This window comes from Mesoplodon mirus, assembly GCF_964341445.2.
Source record: "Mesoplodon mirus genome assembly, chromosome: 3".
Taxonomy (NCBI): domain Eukaryota; kingdom Metazoa; phylum Chordata; class Mammalia; order Artiodactyla; family Ziphiidae; genus Mesoplodon; species Mesoplodon mirus.
This window is the reverse complement of record NC_138978.1, coordinates 4,196,618-4,211,173: the sequence shown is the minus strand read 5'-3', so window position 1 is coordinate 4,211,173 and position 14,556 is coordinate 4,196,618. Positions and strand designations below refer to the sequence as shown.

Below are 14,556 nucleotides of genomic sequence, written 5' to 3'. Positions count from 1 at the left end.
AACTCTCTCGGCCTCTGTCTGTGCCCTTACCACCCCTGCTAGGCAAACTGTGGTCTACAGACCAACAGCGTCAGCATCAGAGATGCAGAATCCCAGGCTCTGCCCCAGACCTGCCTCATCAGAATCTGCATTTCCAGCAGATCTCCAGGGACTCGTGCACAAGTTACAGTCTGAGAAGCACCTCCCCCGGCCATACGCAGTGCAGCCAGCCAGACTGAGCCTAGTAAGACCTAAGTCAGGGCAACCTTCCTCTTTGCTAAAATCCTCCAGTGGCTTCCGTGCCACGAAGGGTCAAAGCCAAAGTCCCCACCAGATCTGCTCCCTCACCTCTGACCCCATCTCTCAACACCCCTCCCACCATGGCCTCACGCAGGTGGGCACACACCTGTCCCCTTGGGCTGGAACACTCTTTCTCTGGATCACCAGGTGGCTCACTCCCTCACCCCCGCCTTCCAGGATCCTCCTGTGTAAACCTGGAGGCAACACTCCAGTCCTTCTTCCTCTGTTTTCCTATTCTCTGTGGTTGGCTAAATAGTGGTTCCCCAAAGATATCAGGTCCCTGGAACCTGTGAATGTTACCTTAGGTAGAAAAAGGGACTTTGGAGATTTGATTAAATTAAAGGAGATTCTCCTGGATGAGCTAAGTGGGCCCTAAATGCCACCACAGGTGTCCTTACAAGAGGGAGGTGGTGGGAGATTTGACACTGACAGGGGACAGGGACGTGACCACAGAGGCAGAGGCTGGGGTGATGCGGCCACGAGCTGAGGACTGCAGGCAGCCCCCAGACACTGGAAGAGGCAGGAAGGATCCTCCCCTGGAGCCTCCACCGGAAGCGCGGCCCTGCTGACACCTTAATTTCAGCCCAGTGATACTGATTTTGGACATACTGGCCTCGAGAACCGTGAGAGAATAAATGTCTGTTGTTCTAAAGCACACAGCGGGTGGTAATTTGTTATAACAGCCACAGGAAAGGAATGCGCTCTCCATCGTACATTTAACCCTCGGAGATAAGATGTGCTTATGATCTGTGATCTGTCCCCCTCTCCAGACAGAGAGCAGCCCGAGGGCAGGGACCTGGAGCTCGGCAGGTGCCCAGCCGGCATGAGCTGAATGGAGGAAGAAAGAAAGACGTGAACACAATCCTAAGTACACCCAGGACAGTGCCTGGGTGACTATGGACAGAAAGAGAATTGGGGAATCTGGGAATTTTCAGGGCTGATTTCTGATTTTTGGACTGCTATGATTTGGGTGTAATTACTCTTCCAGGTTTTTCTATGTGACTATATGCTTTTTCCCTGCAACACTGCAACTCTGACATACACACGGCTGCAGCTCTGACATACACACGGCTGCGACTCTGACATACACACGGCTGTGACTCTGACATACACACGGCTGCGACTCTGACACACACACGGCTGTGACTCTGACACACACACGGCTGTCTCTGCTGTTTTCCGTGCCCTCTCATCACGGTTCTGTCCCCTTGTCAGTCATCAAAACATGACTTCTAAAGACTTCTGCTCTGTGGGTGCATCCTGCATTATGTAATGGAGCTTCTATTTGGTGACTTTTCAGTTATTTCCAATGTCAAGAGTCCCAGAGGCTGGAGGCAGAAGGAACCTCAGAGGACATGTGGGCCACCTCCTGTCACCCCTACCCAGGGGACAGGGAGGCCATCCGGCCCCCGCACGGTTCCCCAGAGCTGAGAGCTGGCTGTAGGCTCTGAGGCACGGAGCCCAGGTAGGACCCCTCTTCATCCCTCTCCAGGTGTGGCCTTGGGCACCTGCTCAGTCTTGAGGCTCTGCTTCCACGGATTGGATAATAAAACACCCACCTCCTTGGGTTGACAGAGGATTGAGAGCCATGATGAATGTAAAGTTTAGCTACTATTCTTTTTTTTTTTTTTTTCTTTTTTTGCGGTACACGGGCCTCTCACTGCTGCGGCCTCTCCCGTTGCGGAGCACAGGCTCTGGACGCGCAGGCTCAGCGGCCATGGCTCACGGGCCCAGCCGCTCCGCGGCATGTGGGATCCTCCCAGACCGGGGCACGAACCCGTGTCCCCTGCAATGGCAGGCAGACTCTCAACCACTGCGCCACCAGGGAAGCCCTACTATTCTTATTAAATTCTTATTGCCCAGGCTCCTGGGAACACATGCCCGAGGGGGAGTTTTCCACCTGAGCAGCTGTGTGAGGTCACAGAAAGGGCACTGAACTAGAGTTTGGAAACCTGATTCTGTCCGGGGCAGCTCTGGTACTTGGCCACGTGATCTGAGGTTTATTAACACCGTCTGCTCCCCGTGACCCTGCCCAGCCCACAGAAGCCTCCCTCCCTGGGATGAAAACCCACAGATATTTGCAGATGCTGCTGTGACCCCACAGGACCGGGGATGGCAACCCTTTTCTGTAAAGGGCCAGAGGGTAAATATTTTAGGCCTTGCAGATGGTCTCTGTGGCAACTACTCCACTCTGCCCTCACAGCATGAAAGCAGCCACAGACCATATGTAAACGAACTGGCGTGGCTGCCTGCCAATAAAAGTTTATTTACAAAAGCGGGCTGTGGAATTCATAGAGGCAGAGAGTGGATGAGAGGTTACCTGGGGCTGGGGGGTTATTGCTTAATGGGTACAGAGTTTCTGTTTGGGGTGATGGAAAATGCTGGAAATAGACTGTGGTGATGGTTGCACAGCAAAGTTAATGTACTTAATGCCGCTGAACTGTATATTTAAAAAATGGTTAACATGGTACATTTTACGTTATGCTTATTTTAACCACAAGAAAAGGGCCACAAGAAAAGTGGTTAAAATGGCAAATTTTACATTTCATATATTTAAGAAGAAAGAAAAAACAAAAACAAAACCAAAAAAACAGGCTGGGGACCAGATTCGGCCCCCAGGCCATCACTTACTGACATTTCCTGCGTCCTGCTGGGGAACGCCACTTTGCCATGGTAAACCCACCAGTTCCTTGATTCTGTGTCTCTCTGGCATCTGCGTGGCATCTTGCACACAGGAGGTAACTCTCAAAACAGGACTCTGTGTCTGGATTCTGTGGCGCGCCAAATGCCTTCCTTTGGACATGAAGTCCGCAAGGAACACAGTGCCCCAGGTGGGGTCACCCAGCCAGAGCGGGGTCCCAGCCTGTGCCGCTCTGGGCTTGGGCAGCATACAGGTTTCTCTGCAGCCCAGGAGGGTCCTTGCTTCCTGTGGCGCCAACCCCGCTGGTGCAGACCAGGCAGCCAGCTAAAGAATACAATCCAGGCATTCTTCCTCTGAACTGTGGAGAGGTGGGACCCTCGGACTTGATGCGTTGATTGCTGGGGACACCAGCTGTAGGGTTTAATAGGAACATTCCGCTGGTTCTTTCACTCAATCACTTTCACCTGCCAGGACCTTTTAGACCCCTGAATCTGTCATGTATTGTATCCGCCGTCCTCCCAGCTTTGTGTCATCTGGAAACGACTTCCATCGTCTTCATACATGTCACCATGTCCCTGATGGAGCCACGGTGGAGGCCGGAGCCAGCTGTGGCTGCCGTTGGAGCATTAATCAATACTCCTTGGGTGTAATGGATCTGTTGGTGAAAAAGTCACCTAATTGGACGGTTACCATCCGGCCACTTCTCTATATCTTTCCCACAAGGACAATGCACACAGCGTAGCTAATGCCATTAGGAAATGAAGTCACAGCCTCCACAGAATTCTTCCACATCGAAAGGGTAACAGACGAATTAGACACCACTTATTTGGGGTAGACCACGTGGGCTCCGGGGCTCCAACCTTCTAAGTGCTTGGAACCAATCTGGTGACTGAAGGTGAAACAATTCCCAGCACCTTAAAAACTCCTGACGTTACCTGAGATAGGCCCCAGAACCTTAAAGCCAGGGCAAATAGTTCGACAACAGCTACTGTCATAAAAGCAAAAGGAACAAGAATGCAAATTAAATGCATCTAGATTTCGATGGAAGCCAAGCTTTCCCTTTGAAAAATAACTGAGCAATCACAGTTACAAGGTCTCAAGTGAACTCACTGATTCATTATTATTTATTTATTTTTTTTGCGGTACGCGGGCCTCTCACTGTTGTGGCCTCTCCCGCTGCGGAGCACAGGCTCCGGACACGCAGGCTCAGCAGCCATGGCTCACGGGCCCAGCCGCTCCGCGGCATGTGGGATCCCCCCGGACCGGGGCACGAACCCGCGTTCCCTGCATCGGCAGGCGGACTCCCAACCACTGAGCCACCAGGGAAGCCCACTTATTCCTTTTTAAATGCCATCTTTCCAATTCGAAGTAGAGCAGACATGAAGACAGCTTCTTGTGCAGAGGTTCGGAGCTCTCTGAGCAAAACCGCTGTTCCCACTTCCACAATATTCACTCCCTGCCCAGAAGTGCACACCAGCCTGGGAACAGTGTCTTCTCCAGGACAGACGCTGGCTGCACTGAATCCCAGTTGTGGAGAGAGAAGCCCCAGCAAGTACATCCCATGGCAGTGCATCCCATTAACGATGGCTATGGGGCACGCGCGGTTAGGAGCTTGGTCAAACGTTCAGCTACTCCGTCTTTGGTTTGCAGCAAAATTTCCAGGATCTGCATTCTAAATGACCTCAACAGATATTTATTGATGTTTCAAATTCATGTGGGCATCCTCTGTAGGAGTGGTAAAGAACTGCATCGGGCTTGATGATTTGGAAAATGTGCTCTCCCTGAATTCCTCTGGCTAACCGTGGGATACGTGAGGAATCTGATTCCTGGGACTTTAAGGAACTTGCTGAAGCCCCAGTGCACCCAGCTGCTGGGTGTTGGCGCCACTACGGCGCTCACCCTTCCTATTGTCCCCCAGGGCACCCTGGAGAAACAGTAAGAGGGGAGCCAAGGCGGCTGCCCTGAGCACTGACTACCTGGTGCATTTCGCATACTTTACCACGTGCCTGGGCATGGGCGGCCCTCCCCGGGGCCTGGGGGAACGAGGGAGCCCCATCTTACCTCGTCGGTGATCTGGCCTCCGAAGGTCACCCATGTTCCTGATAGGAGAGACACAGGCTCAAGTCAGAGAATGGCCCCGGGCAGCCCAGTTCTCCCCAGGCTGCTTGGACCTCGGGCTGCAGGGCGCAGTGGGGCAGCCATAGGCCGCCACGCCACTCGGCGGGAGCGTGTGCTTGGCATGCGTGGACACCTGGCCTTTGGGGCATGTCTCCCTCTCTTGGAGCCAAGTAACCAAGGGGACAGTAAGTGCCCAGAGCAGGCAGCTGACTGCAGGGCTTTGACATGCTCGTTGGCGCTCAAGCCGCTGCAGCTCCTATTCCAGGGACGTGCCGTGGGCAGCGGGACCAGGGCTGTCTCCCTGAAGATGTGCAGGGCTGACAGCCATGCCCTCGCGCTTGCTGGGCGGTGTGTGTGCGCGTGTGTGTACGTGTGCACCGTGGAGGTGGAGAGATAGCGTGTTCTGGGAACAGAGCTCGTATCTGGCAAAAGAAGAAAAAGGGCAAAATCTGCCCCTCACGAGGGACTCTGTCACGTAAGGAAGGAAGATGCTGGTTCCCCGGGGGCAGGGTGCTTCCCTGATTTTCTGCTGCTGGGCAGTGGGCTGTGTGTGCAGAGGGTCCGGGTACTCGCCTCACATCCCCTGCTAAGGCTGCATCTCTGTCCTCCTCCCTCTCCTAGGCCCCTCCCCAACTGCCTCTTGGTTACCATGGCAACCGAGCCTCTTCCCTCCCCCATCCTGGCTCTGGGTGCAGCTCCCTCCCCCACCCCCAGCCTCCCTGCCACCCCCGCTTCCTTGCGCACCACTGGACCACGAGGACCCCACACTCACCGAGCCCCAGGCAGGAGACCCGGAGGCCCGACTTGCCCAGGTTCCTGGAAAACAAACGTGGCGTGAGTTCTCAGCAGCCAGGGCAGAACCCATTGTTTCTACTGTCCAGCCTCCCGAACTGCCCACCCACCTCTTCTGAGGCTCTGAAGGCAAGGGGTCCTTTGGAGAGAGGCCTGCTGCTCGCCCACCCTGGGGGTAAAGGGCCAACCAGGGCAGAGCCACGTTGCTGGGACAGGCCACGCTGTGACCACGGCAGGGCCCCGGGAGCCACCTCGGGGAGAAAACATGGACTGGACCCCATCTTAATTCATGGGCTGAAAGAAGATTGGTTCAGGCCTTGTGGCCCCGGATGCAGGGTGTCCTCTTGTAAGAAGCTTCTCTTTCCATTTCTTTAGTGTCACGTCTGTGGTTTTGTGTATCTTTACTCCCTCTCTGAGGAGGGGAGGAGAAGTTAGTCCCACGTCACCTGGGCCACACAGCCCTGGGCCATGTCTCTCTGCAGGAGGAAGTGGGGGGAGATGAGAGCCCTGTTGAAGGGCACTGGTGCCCAGAGCAGGCCTGAGCCCCAGCCAGGGCTGCTCAGGAGGGTGAGAGCCAAGATCCCCTGGCAGCACACGTCCTGATCAGACCCAGTGGCCACAGCTGCACAGACTGTCCAGGGCTCCATCACAGGCCCCCTGAGGTGCCTGCCAGATGGGGCACATCCTGGGGTCCACATGGGTGAGCTGCAGGCTGTCATTAATGTCCTTAGGAGGTCATGGAGGGCAGCAGTGCCCTGCTGAGGACTGGGAGACCGGTCCGTCCTAGCCCGTCCATCCTGCACAGGCTGCCTGGGAGCCTGCAGGGCAGTGACAGGCCGGGTGTCACTGATCCCCCGACAGCTCTGTCGGGCAGGTGCTTCCCTTTTCGTGATATTCCCATTTTACAGAAGAGCACACTGGACCTGCGATTTCACCCAGGCTCTGAGAACATACTCCCTGCCACAGAGGCATGCTCCCGCAGCCCCGGCCCTTTACGGGAGCTGCCCAGATGGTGAGGTTGACACGTGGCAGAGCGGGAGTCCACTTCCCTCGTGAGATCCCACTGCTGGCATCCCGGTCCTGGGACCAGCCTGGGGTGCAATACTCTTCTAGGCAGTGGGAAGCCAGAGAGCTGTGAGAGATGCAGTGGGTAAACCCCAGCCTCCTTCCCTAGGGCCGTCCGGCATTTCTAACTTCAGTGGATGCTGTGTCCTGTTTTTCTACCCTATGTGGCCCCTGGCAAGCAGGCGTGGGGCTGAGCGGGACCAGCCCTTCTCTGACATGGGCCCACTATGGCCTTCTGCAGCCTGGGTTTCCCTGGTTATAAGATCCCGGGACCCTGCCCACATTACAGGTGGTCGTTGGTTGGGGGTGGATAGAATAAACTTGTAAGCGGTTTGATAACAGTTTGTCACCAAATTTAAAGTAGTTCTAAATTGCCCAGCTTTCTTGTTAAATTTCCCATTAAAACCAGCCCAGCCATCGGCCCACTGTTCCTACAGGGAATGCTGGACTTTTTCCCTGAGGACATAATCACAGCTGGTTTCTTTACTGGGGAGGGGAGCAGATCGGCAGTGGCTACAAGCAGAGGCTCTGAAGCTGGAGTTCAAATTCTGCTTCGACCTTGCTGGCTATATGCCTGCCCCTGGGCATGTCGTGTAACTGCCTGATGCCTCGGTGGGCTCATCTGTAGAATGGGCTCGAGAGGCTGCCTCTCAGGGGGTGGCCATGGTGATGAAATGGGATAACACATGTGCCTGGGGCACAGGGTCACAGCGAGCACAGAACAGGGGACAGCAGCCTTTTCCTTAAACGAGAAACAACAGCGGACAAATCCAACAGGCTTTAAATGGTACCGTGTTAAAAAGGGACTGAAGTTTCCCCTTGTTTTTTTCCCCCTATAAATCAGTGACATACTCTACCAGTGCCCTCAGCATTGCTTGCGTATTCCGACCCAGAGAGACTTGGTTTGTGACCCTAGAAAGAGGCACGATTGGTAACTATGTGAGGTGATGGATGTTAACTAAACTGATTGTGGTGATTGTTTCAGGATAGGTAAATGTATCAACCCATTATGCTGTACCTTAAACTTACACAATGTTATGGGTCAATTATATCTCAAAAATAAAAAACGGGAAAAAAATACTTAGAACAATCTTGATTTACCTTCAGATTTGCTACGAGAGGTTTCAAATACAATATGCATGAAATTCAAGGGCCGAGTAGTCAAACACATCCTTCAAAAGTTTTCTTATAAAGTTTAAATCATGCTTGGATTGATGTCGTTTGCTAAGCAGAGAGTAAACTTGTGTATTCTTGTGTTTACGGAAATTGGAATTCAAAAGGAATTAAAAAAGAAAGAAAGAAAAGCACAATGGCATCACCAATAGACCCTGCATCAGGCCAGCTCCATTTAGCAGATAAGGTAAATTTTCTCACACTGGCTAGAAAATGCTTGTGATGAGAAATTAGAACGTTGCTTATGAGCCATCTGGTAATGGAGCAAAAAGGGCTAAAAGTTGTAATCAGTGGTCTTAACAATTTTGGGGTCACAGACCCCTTTGAGACGTTCCTTGCCTGGAAATGCTCACAGACACAAAAACCTTCAGAACCTTGTTTGCAATGCCCAGGCATTCAAAGGCCTGGGTGCGTGGTCTAGATAAATCCGGTGCTGGAAGGGAGGCTGAGCCCCTGCCTCTGCAAAACCACCTCCCGTGCGTGACGGTGGGGGAGCAATTTCCTGGCAAGGCTCTGTTGAAGGTCAAGTTCTAGGCATGTCCTCCTGCCACTGCTCTTTATCACTGTGGAACCGAGTGCTGGCATGTGCCGCGTGTTCAGGGGATGGGCGGCTTTAGCAGCAGACAGGTGAGGACACAGGACAGCAGGCTGAGCCCACCTGTGTCTGTGCCTGAAGAGAGGTGACACCCCTTGCCCACCAGAAGGGGCTCCGAGTTTCCTCGGACGGACGTAGGGTGTTTGGCGATGCAGCTGACGCTCCACCCACCGCCCACAGGAATAATTTAGCAAAACTAGGACACCAAGCGATGCTGCAATTACCCCGCGCAAGTTGTTTCCCTGTTAAAATGATGGTATTAGCTCTGCCATCCGCTGCCAGGCCTCGGGAGAAGGAACCAGAAGGGACAGGGTATCTCAGGGCTAGGAGCTTTAGAAATACGGCAGCTCAGTGGGGGTGGGGAGAGCTCAGCAGATCGCAGCCTCGGGTGGACCAGGGCTGGTGACACGCTGCCACTCGAAACCTTCAACACGCGAAGATCGTTTCCTACAGCTTTTCCTCTCTTAATTAAAACCTGACATCATGATAAAATAGTTGGCTAAATCTCTCAACCCCAATAATGTTAGTCTTGATTAATTTGCCTCATGTCCCTCCTGGGGTCTGGAAAAATGGCTAATGAGGACTCAGGGATTTAACCTTTGCTGGAGGAAGACAGTTGACGCCCATCACGCGGCCCCCCGACGCGCCGCACCCCTAAACACTGCACCTCAGGTGCCGGGCAATTACAAATCCTGTAAAAATAGCTGTTCAGGGCCTTTAACTTCAGCCGTCTGGGTGGAGGACAAAAATACGATCAGGTGATGGAAAGCAACTGGGTCTTGATGAGCTGCCTTGATGGACAGGGTTGCCAGGGCATTTTCTGGTTGGTTGTCACCCTGCAGGGGATTATCTGTTTTCAGCCCCCAGGCTCCAGGCTCCCTAAGGACAGGCCTGGACTTCCGGGTCTTTGCTATCAGATTGTAACTGGCAGCTGCAGGGTCCCAGGGGTGCTTGTTGGTCTAACGTGGGGCTGAGAAGTCCAGGCCCTGGGGCCAGACCCTCCGGATCAAATGCTGGTCCCTCTCCTTGCTCACGGGGCTTGGTGTACCCCTTCCCCCGCACTGAGCACCCCTGGCAAGAATGTGGCACCCTGGTGCAGGCCACACACTTTCAGCGTCACTGTGAAGGGCTAGCTTCTGAAGGAGGTGGTCAGAATTGGGGAGATCTGGATCAGGTCCCCTGCAGCTCCTACCTGCATGCACCCTGGCTGTGGCCCTGGGATAGTCATTATGGAGCAACTCCATGAGACAGCTACCCCAAGGCAGGCACCTCATGCTCAGCGAGGGGATCCAGTGGTTTGGATTCTGGCTCCCATTTCAGCTGATATTAGACTACAAATCCTACAGGGAAATGCAGCCACCTTCCCCCTGCCGCTGCCAAGAAAAGCTCCCCAGGCCCTGCCATGTGTAAGGACAGGCGGGGGTCCCCCAGTGTGGAGGAGCTGGGGCTGGGATCTGAACCCACTTCCTCAGACTGCAAACCCTCTGGCCCAACGACCACCTCCCTTTACTGCCTGTCTTGCCCTCCCAGCCTCCACATGTGCCACACGCACACACAGGTGCACACACACAGACACACACACAGAGATGCACACACAGAGACGCACACACAGAGACGCACACACACAGACGCACACACGGAGATGAACACACGGAGACGCACACACGGAGATACACACAGGTGCACACACAGACGCACACACGGAGACGCACACACAGAGATGCACACACACAGGTGCACACACGGAGATGCGCACACACACAGGTGCACACACGGAGACGCACATACAGAGATGCGCACACACACAGACACACACAGACGCACACACAGAGAGCTGTGCACACACAGACGCACACACCGAGATGCGCACACCCACAGATGCACACACAGAGAGATGTGCACACACAGACACACACACAGATGCGCACACACAGACGCACACACGGAGAGATGCACACACAGACGCACAGACGGAGAGATGCACACACACAGACCAGACGCACGCACACAGACGCACACACAGATGCACACACAGACGCACAGACGGAGAGATGCACACACACAGACCAGACGCACACACACAGACACACACACAGAAATGTGCACACACAGACGCACACACCGAGAGCTGCGCACACACAGACGCACACATGGAGAGGTGCGCACACACAGATGCACACACACAGACGCACACAGATGCACACACGGAGAGATGTGCACACACAGACGCACACACAGACACACACGGAGAGATGAGCACACACAGACACACACACAGAGATGCGCACACAGAGACGCACACATAGACGCACACATGGAGAGATGTGCACACACAGACACAGATGCGCACAGACGCACACACACATGCACACATGGAGAGATGCGCACACAGACACATACACAGACGCACAGAGATGCGCACACAGACGCACACACGAGAGATGCACACACACACAGATGTGCACACACGGAGAGGTGCACACTCACTGGTGCACACACACGGACGCACACAGTAATCTTAAGCCCTCAGGCTCCTTGACATATCTAATCCTCAGCTTGGGAGCTTGGGAGGGAAATCATGTCAATAGCCACATTTTCCATTTATAGAGTGCTTCGTATTTTTGGAAATGGTCTCACTTGTACCAACTCCTTTGATATCCTAGGACTGACTTAAAAGTCCCAGCGGATAACACGAATCTAAACTAAAAAATAGATTCTGTTTACTCCTAGCCTTTGATTCCCACTGAACAAAAGATATAAACCGCCAGAGCTTCTAGAAGAGAGAATTCTGCTCTGCACTGTCCTCACTGAATTTAGAGAATGGGAACAAAAACCTTGTACCCCAGAGGCCCATAAAAGAACGTCAAATGTCCCCCAAGGACCAGGGAAGGAAAGGATACAGGTGGAGACGCAGAAGGACCCAGTTATTCCAGAATTCATCTCAAGGATGCTTGGGACTTATGACACGGCTCCTTCACATGAGGTCCAACTTCTGGGCATTGGTTTTGTTTTAAGCCACACTGCTCAGTTGTTAAAAGATCCATTCTCTCGGGCTTCCCTGGTGGCGCAGTGGTTGAGAGTCCGCCTGCTGATGCAGGGGGTGCGGGTTTGTGCCCCGGTCCGGGAGGGTCCCACATGCCGCGGAGCGGCTGGGCCCGTGAGCCGTGGCCGCTGAGCCTGCGCGTCCGGAGCCTGTGCTCCGCAACGGGAGAGGCCACAACAGTGAGAGGCCCGCGTACCGCCAAAAAAAAAAAAAAAAAAAAATAGATCCATTCTCTCAATACTTTTCAAGTTGGCACCAACACCAGCTAGAAACCCAGACATTCTCCTCAAACACAACCAGACTCTTCTGTGGCTTTTTCTGAGGCTGGCCTGTGGGATTTGAGTCACTGAGAGCAAGAGTTGGGAACCAGGGACCTAACAGCTTTTCCAGCTCAGGCAGACGGTTTGTTGTAAGAACCCTCCTTTCCCCAGGAATACCATTCTCGAAGCGCTAAAGGGTCTAAGTGAAGAGAAACTCGTGAGTGGGAAAGGCTAGACCTCTAGCCTGGTGACCCACAACCCTGCCCTCGCAGACCCTTGGTACAAAGCCAGCCCTCCTTTTCCACGTGGGTACATCCACCGGCCACCCGAGCAAGGCCCTGGATGGAGCAAGGGGGGCATGCAAGGAACAGCAGGAAGGCCCCTGCCCTCTGACACTGGTGCTTTGCACGCTCTCTATGTACTAGTCACGGCGAGCGTACCCAGAGTAGGTGGGGACTGGCCAAAGCAGAGGGACACACAGCAGCCTGGACTGAGCCCTTAGCAGGGAACTCCGGCTGCGGCTCTGTGCCCTGTGGAGCATTAGCCCTGCCTGTAGAGGAGCCCAGGCCTGGGGTCGGGCTCAGTTGCAGGGGGAAGATTTAATTCCATCACATGGTTTACCCAGTATCCCTGACTATTAAACTGAGGTTTGTCAAGGTGGCTTAGCTGCAAAGGCATCAGACCACCCACGGGGCATCTTTGGGGCCTGTGTGCCCAGGGGGAGGGCAGGGGTCTGTGACCGGTGCCCTGGGGTTCCCAGAAAGAGGAAGCTTTACTTGGTGTCCAATATGGGGGGCTCAGCTATAGTGACCCCTCCCAAGAAAGGAAACAAACGAGCAGAAGGAAAGAAAGGCATCATCATCCCCTGCAGTGTGGAAGAAACGGGTGCCTGACCCTGAGACTTGATTTTATTTCTCCTCCCATCTGCAGAGCTCCCCCAGACGGGGGTGGGTGGGCAGCCCCCGCCCCGCACAGCCGCCCCGCGCCGCGTACCTATACTTCATCCCGGGGTGCATCACGCTGGCCTCGCCTGTGCTCAGGAGGCTCTGCACCGACAGCTGTCCCAGGCTCCGGGCCACCATGGCCACCGCGCGGAAATGGCTGCGGGTACCCAGGCTGGGGCTGCTGGCTGCCGGCCGGCCCAGACGCTCCTCGGGGCCCCGGCCCTTGAGGCCATGCTCCGAGCAAACGAAGGACACCTGCATGTTTCCGGCGCTCAGCTCCTGGCCACGTCCCTCCTCCTTCCGGGCTCCGAGGTCACCTGCCCCTGGAAGCCCTGCTCCGCCTGGGACAAGACTTTATCCCAGAAGGTGAAGAAGCCACCAGGCGTTGCTTCAGGAGTGAAGATTTGTGACGCAGAAAAGCCTGTGCGCTCTCCGGGGGAAGGGGGTGAAATTTCCAGAAATGTGCTAGAAAAGACCTGATCAGATAGAACTCAGAAATCGAGGGGCGGGGAGGATGCCATTGCCTCTCCCTTCTCTGCGGGTCCTTTCTCTGCTCCGCCCTGGTCTGGCTCTGTCCGCCGGAGCCCCCAGCCCAGCTGTGTTAGGCAGGGCTGGGCTGCCAGTAACTCACGACCAATGAGCGGCACCGCTGTCCCCTGACAGCAGGAGGAGGAGGGAGGGCGCCTCCCATCAGGGTGGCAGCCCAGGGGTTCGGGGAGCAGCTGCTTCTCCAGGCTTCCCCGAGTCTCTTGGAGGGAGCCTGGCGTCCACCCCTGGCTCTGCGCACTGTGGCTCTTGGGACTCCCACCCAGTTAACGGGGTGACGGGCGTAGAGGCATGGGAGGTGCAGGAGGTGATTCGTTATTAATGAAGCGGATGCACAAGCCGCCCCGATCACCCTGGATGATCCCCGGGAGGTCGGCGCCGGTGCTCCAGGCTAACAGCTGCTCAGCCAGGACTGGACGAGGCAGGCATGCAGCCAGGTGGACAGCTGAGCGTGCAGGCAGCTGGCCTGGCCAGCTCACTCAGGCAAGTGGGGGTGCCACCAGGGTTGAGCACAAGAAGTCAGATCACCAGAAATCTGGAGGAGAGAGGACCATTCTGTCTAGACGGTAATGACGCAGGTGACGTTAGGAAAGAAGCCCGGGGTCAAGGGACCAGAGACCTGAGAAGCTCCAGCACCCCGCACAGCACTTAGCTCTTGGCACACGCTCAATAAATACTTCTGGAGTGAATGAATGAATGAATGGATGGATGAATGGGTGAATGAACTGATGAATGAAGATCCCCCTGCTTTACCCCATCCTCTTTTCCCACACTCATGGGATCAGGATGAAGACAGACCAAAGCTCACGGGTTTCCTGAAACCCAGAGAGATGCCCCCATTGGCAGCAAGGGCTGGCTTTGCCTTCTGACCCCGAGCATGCCACTCTCACTCTGCAGGGGGGCCCTGGCCAAAGCTGCCTTTTGGATCTCATCTTGCCCTGCGGGAAGGGCTGAGAGGGCGTGGTGGGTGGGAGGCAGGTGGTCAGGGGTCTAGCTCAGGCTCTGCTGCTAATTCGCTGTGTGATCCCAGGCGGGTGTCCTGCTTTCTCTGGGTCCCTGGGTATCCACGGACAGAATAATGTGGCTGGCCTGAGGACCAC

The 14,556-nt window shown here is 54.8% G+C and overlaps 1 protein-coding gene across 3 annotated transcripts in view; it reads right to left on the bottom strand.

Annotated features, from left to right (window-relative positions):
- Nucleotides 1–14,556, bottom strand: part of KCNAB2 (potassium voltage-gated channel subfamily A regulatory beta subunit 2) — a 98,175-nt gene that overhangs the window by 21,788 nt on the left and 61,831 nt on the right. For all 3 annotated transcript variants that reach the window (XM_082616338.1, XM_082616339.1, XM_082616340.1), the window contains 2 exons: nucleotides 5,811–5,854; nucleotides 4,982–5,019 (listed from right to left, as the gene is read on the bottom strand). In XM_082616338.1, coding sequence (XP_082472464.1) covers nucleotides 4,982–5,019; nucleotides 5,811–5,854 — 82 coding nt within the window. The remainder of the gene's footprint in view (nucleotides 1–4,981; nucleotides 5,020–5,810; nucleotides 5,855–14,556) is intronic.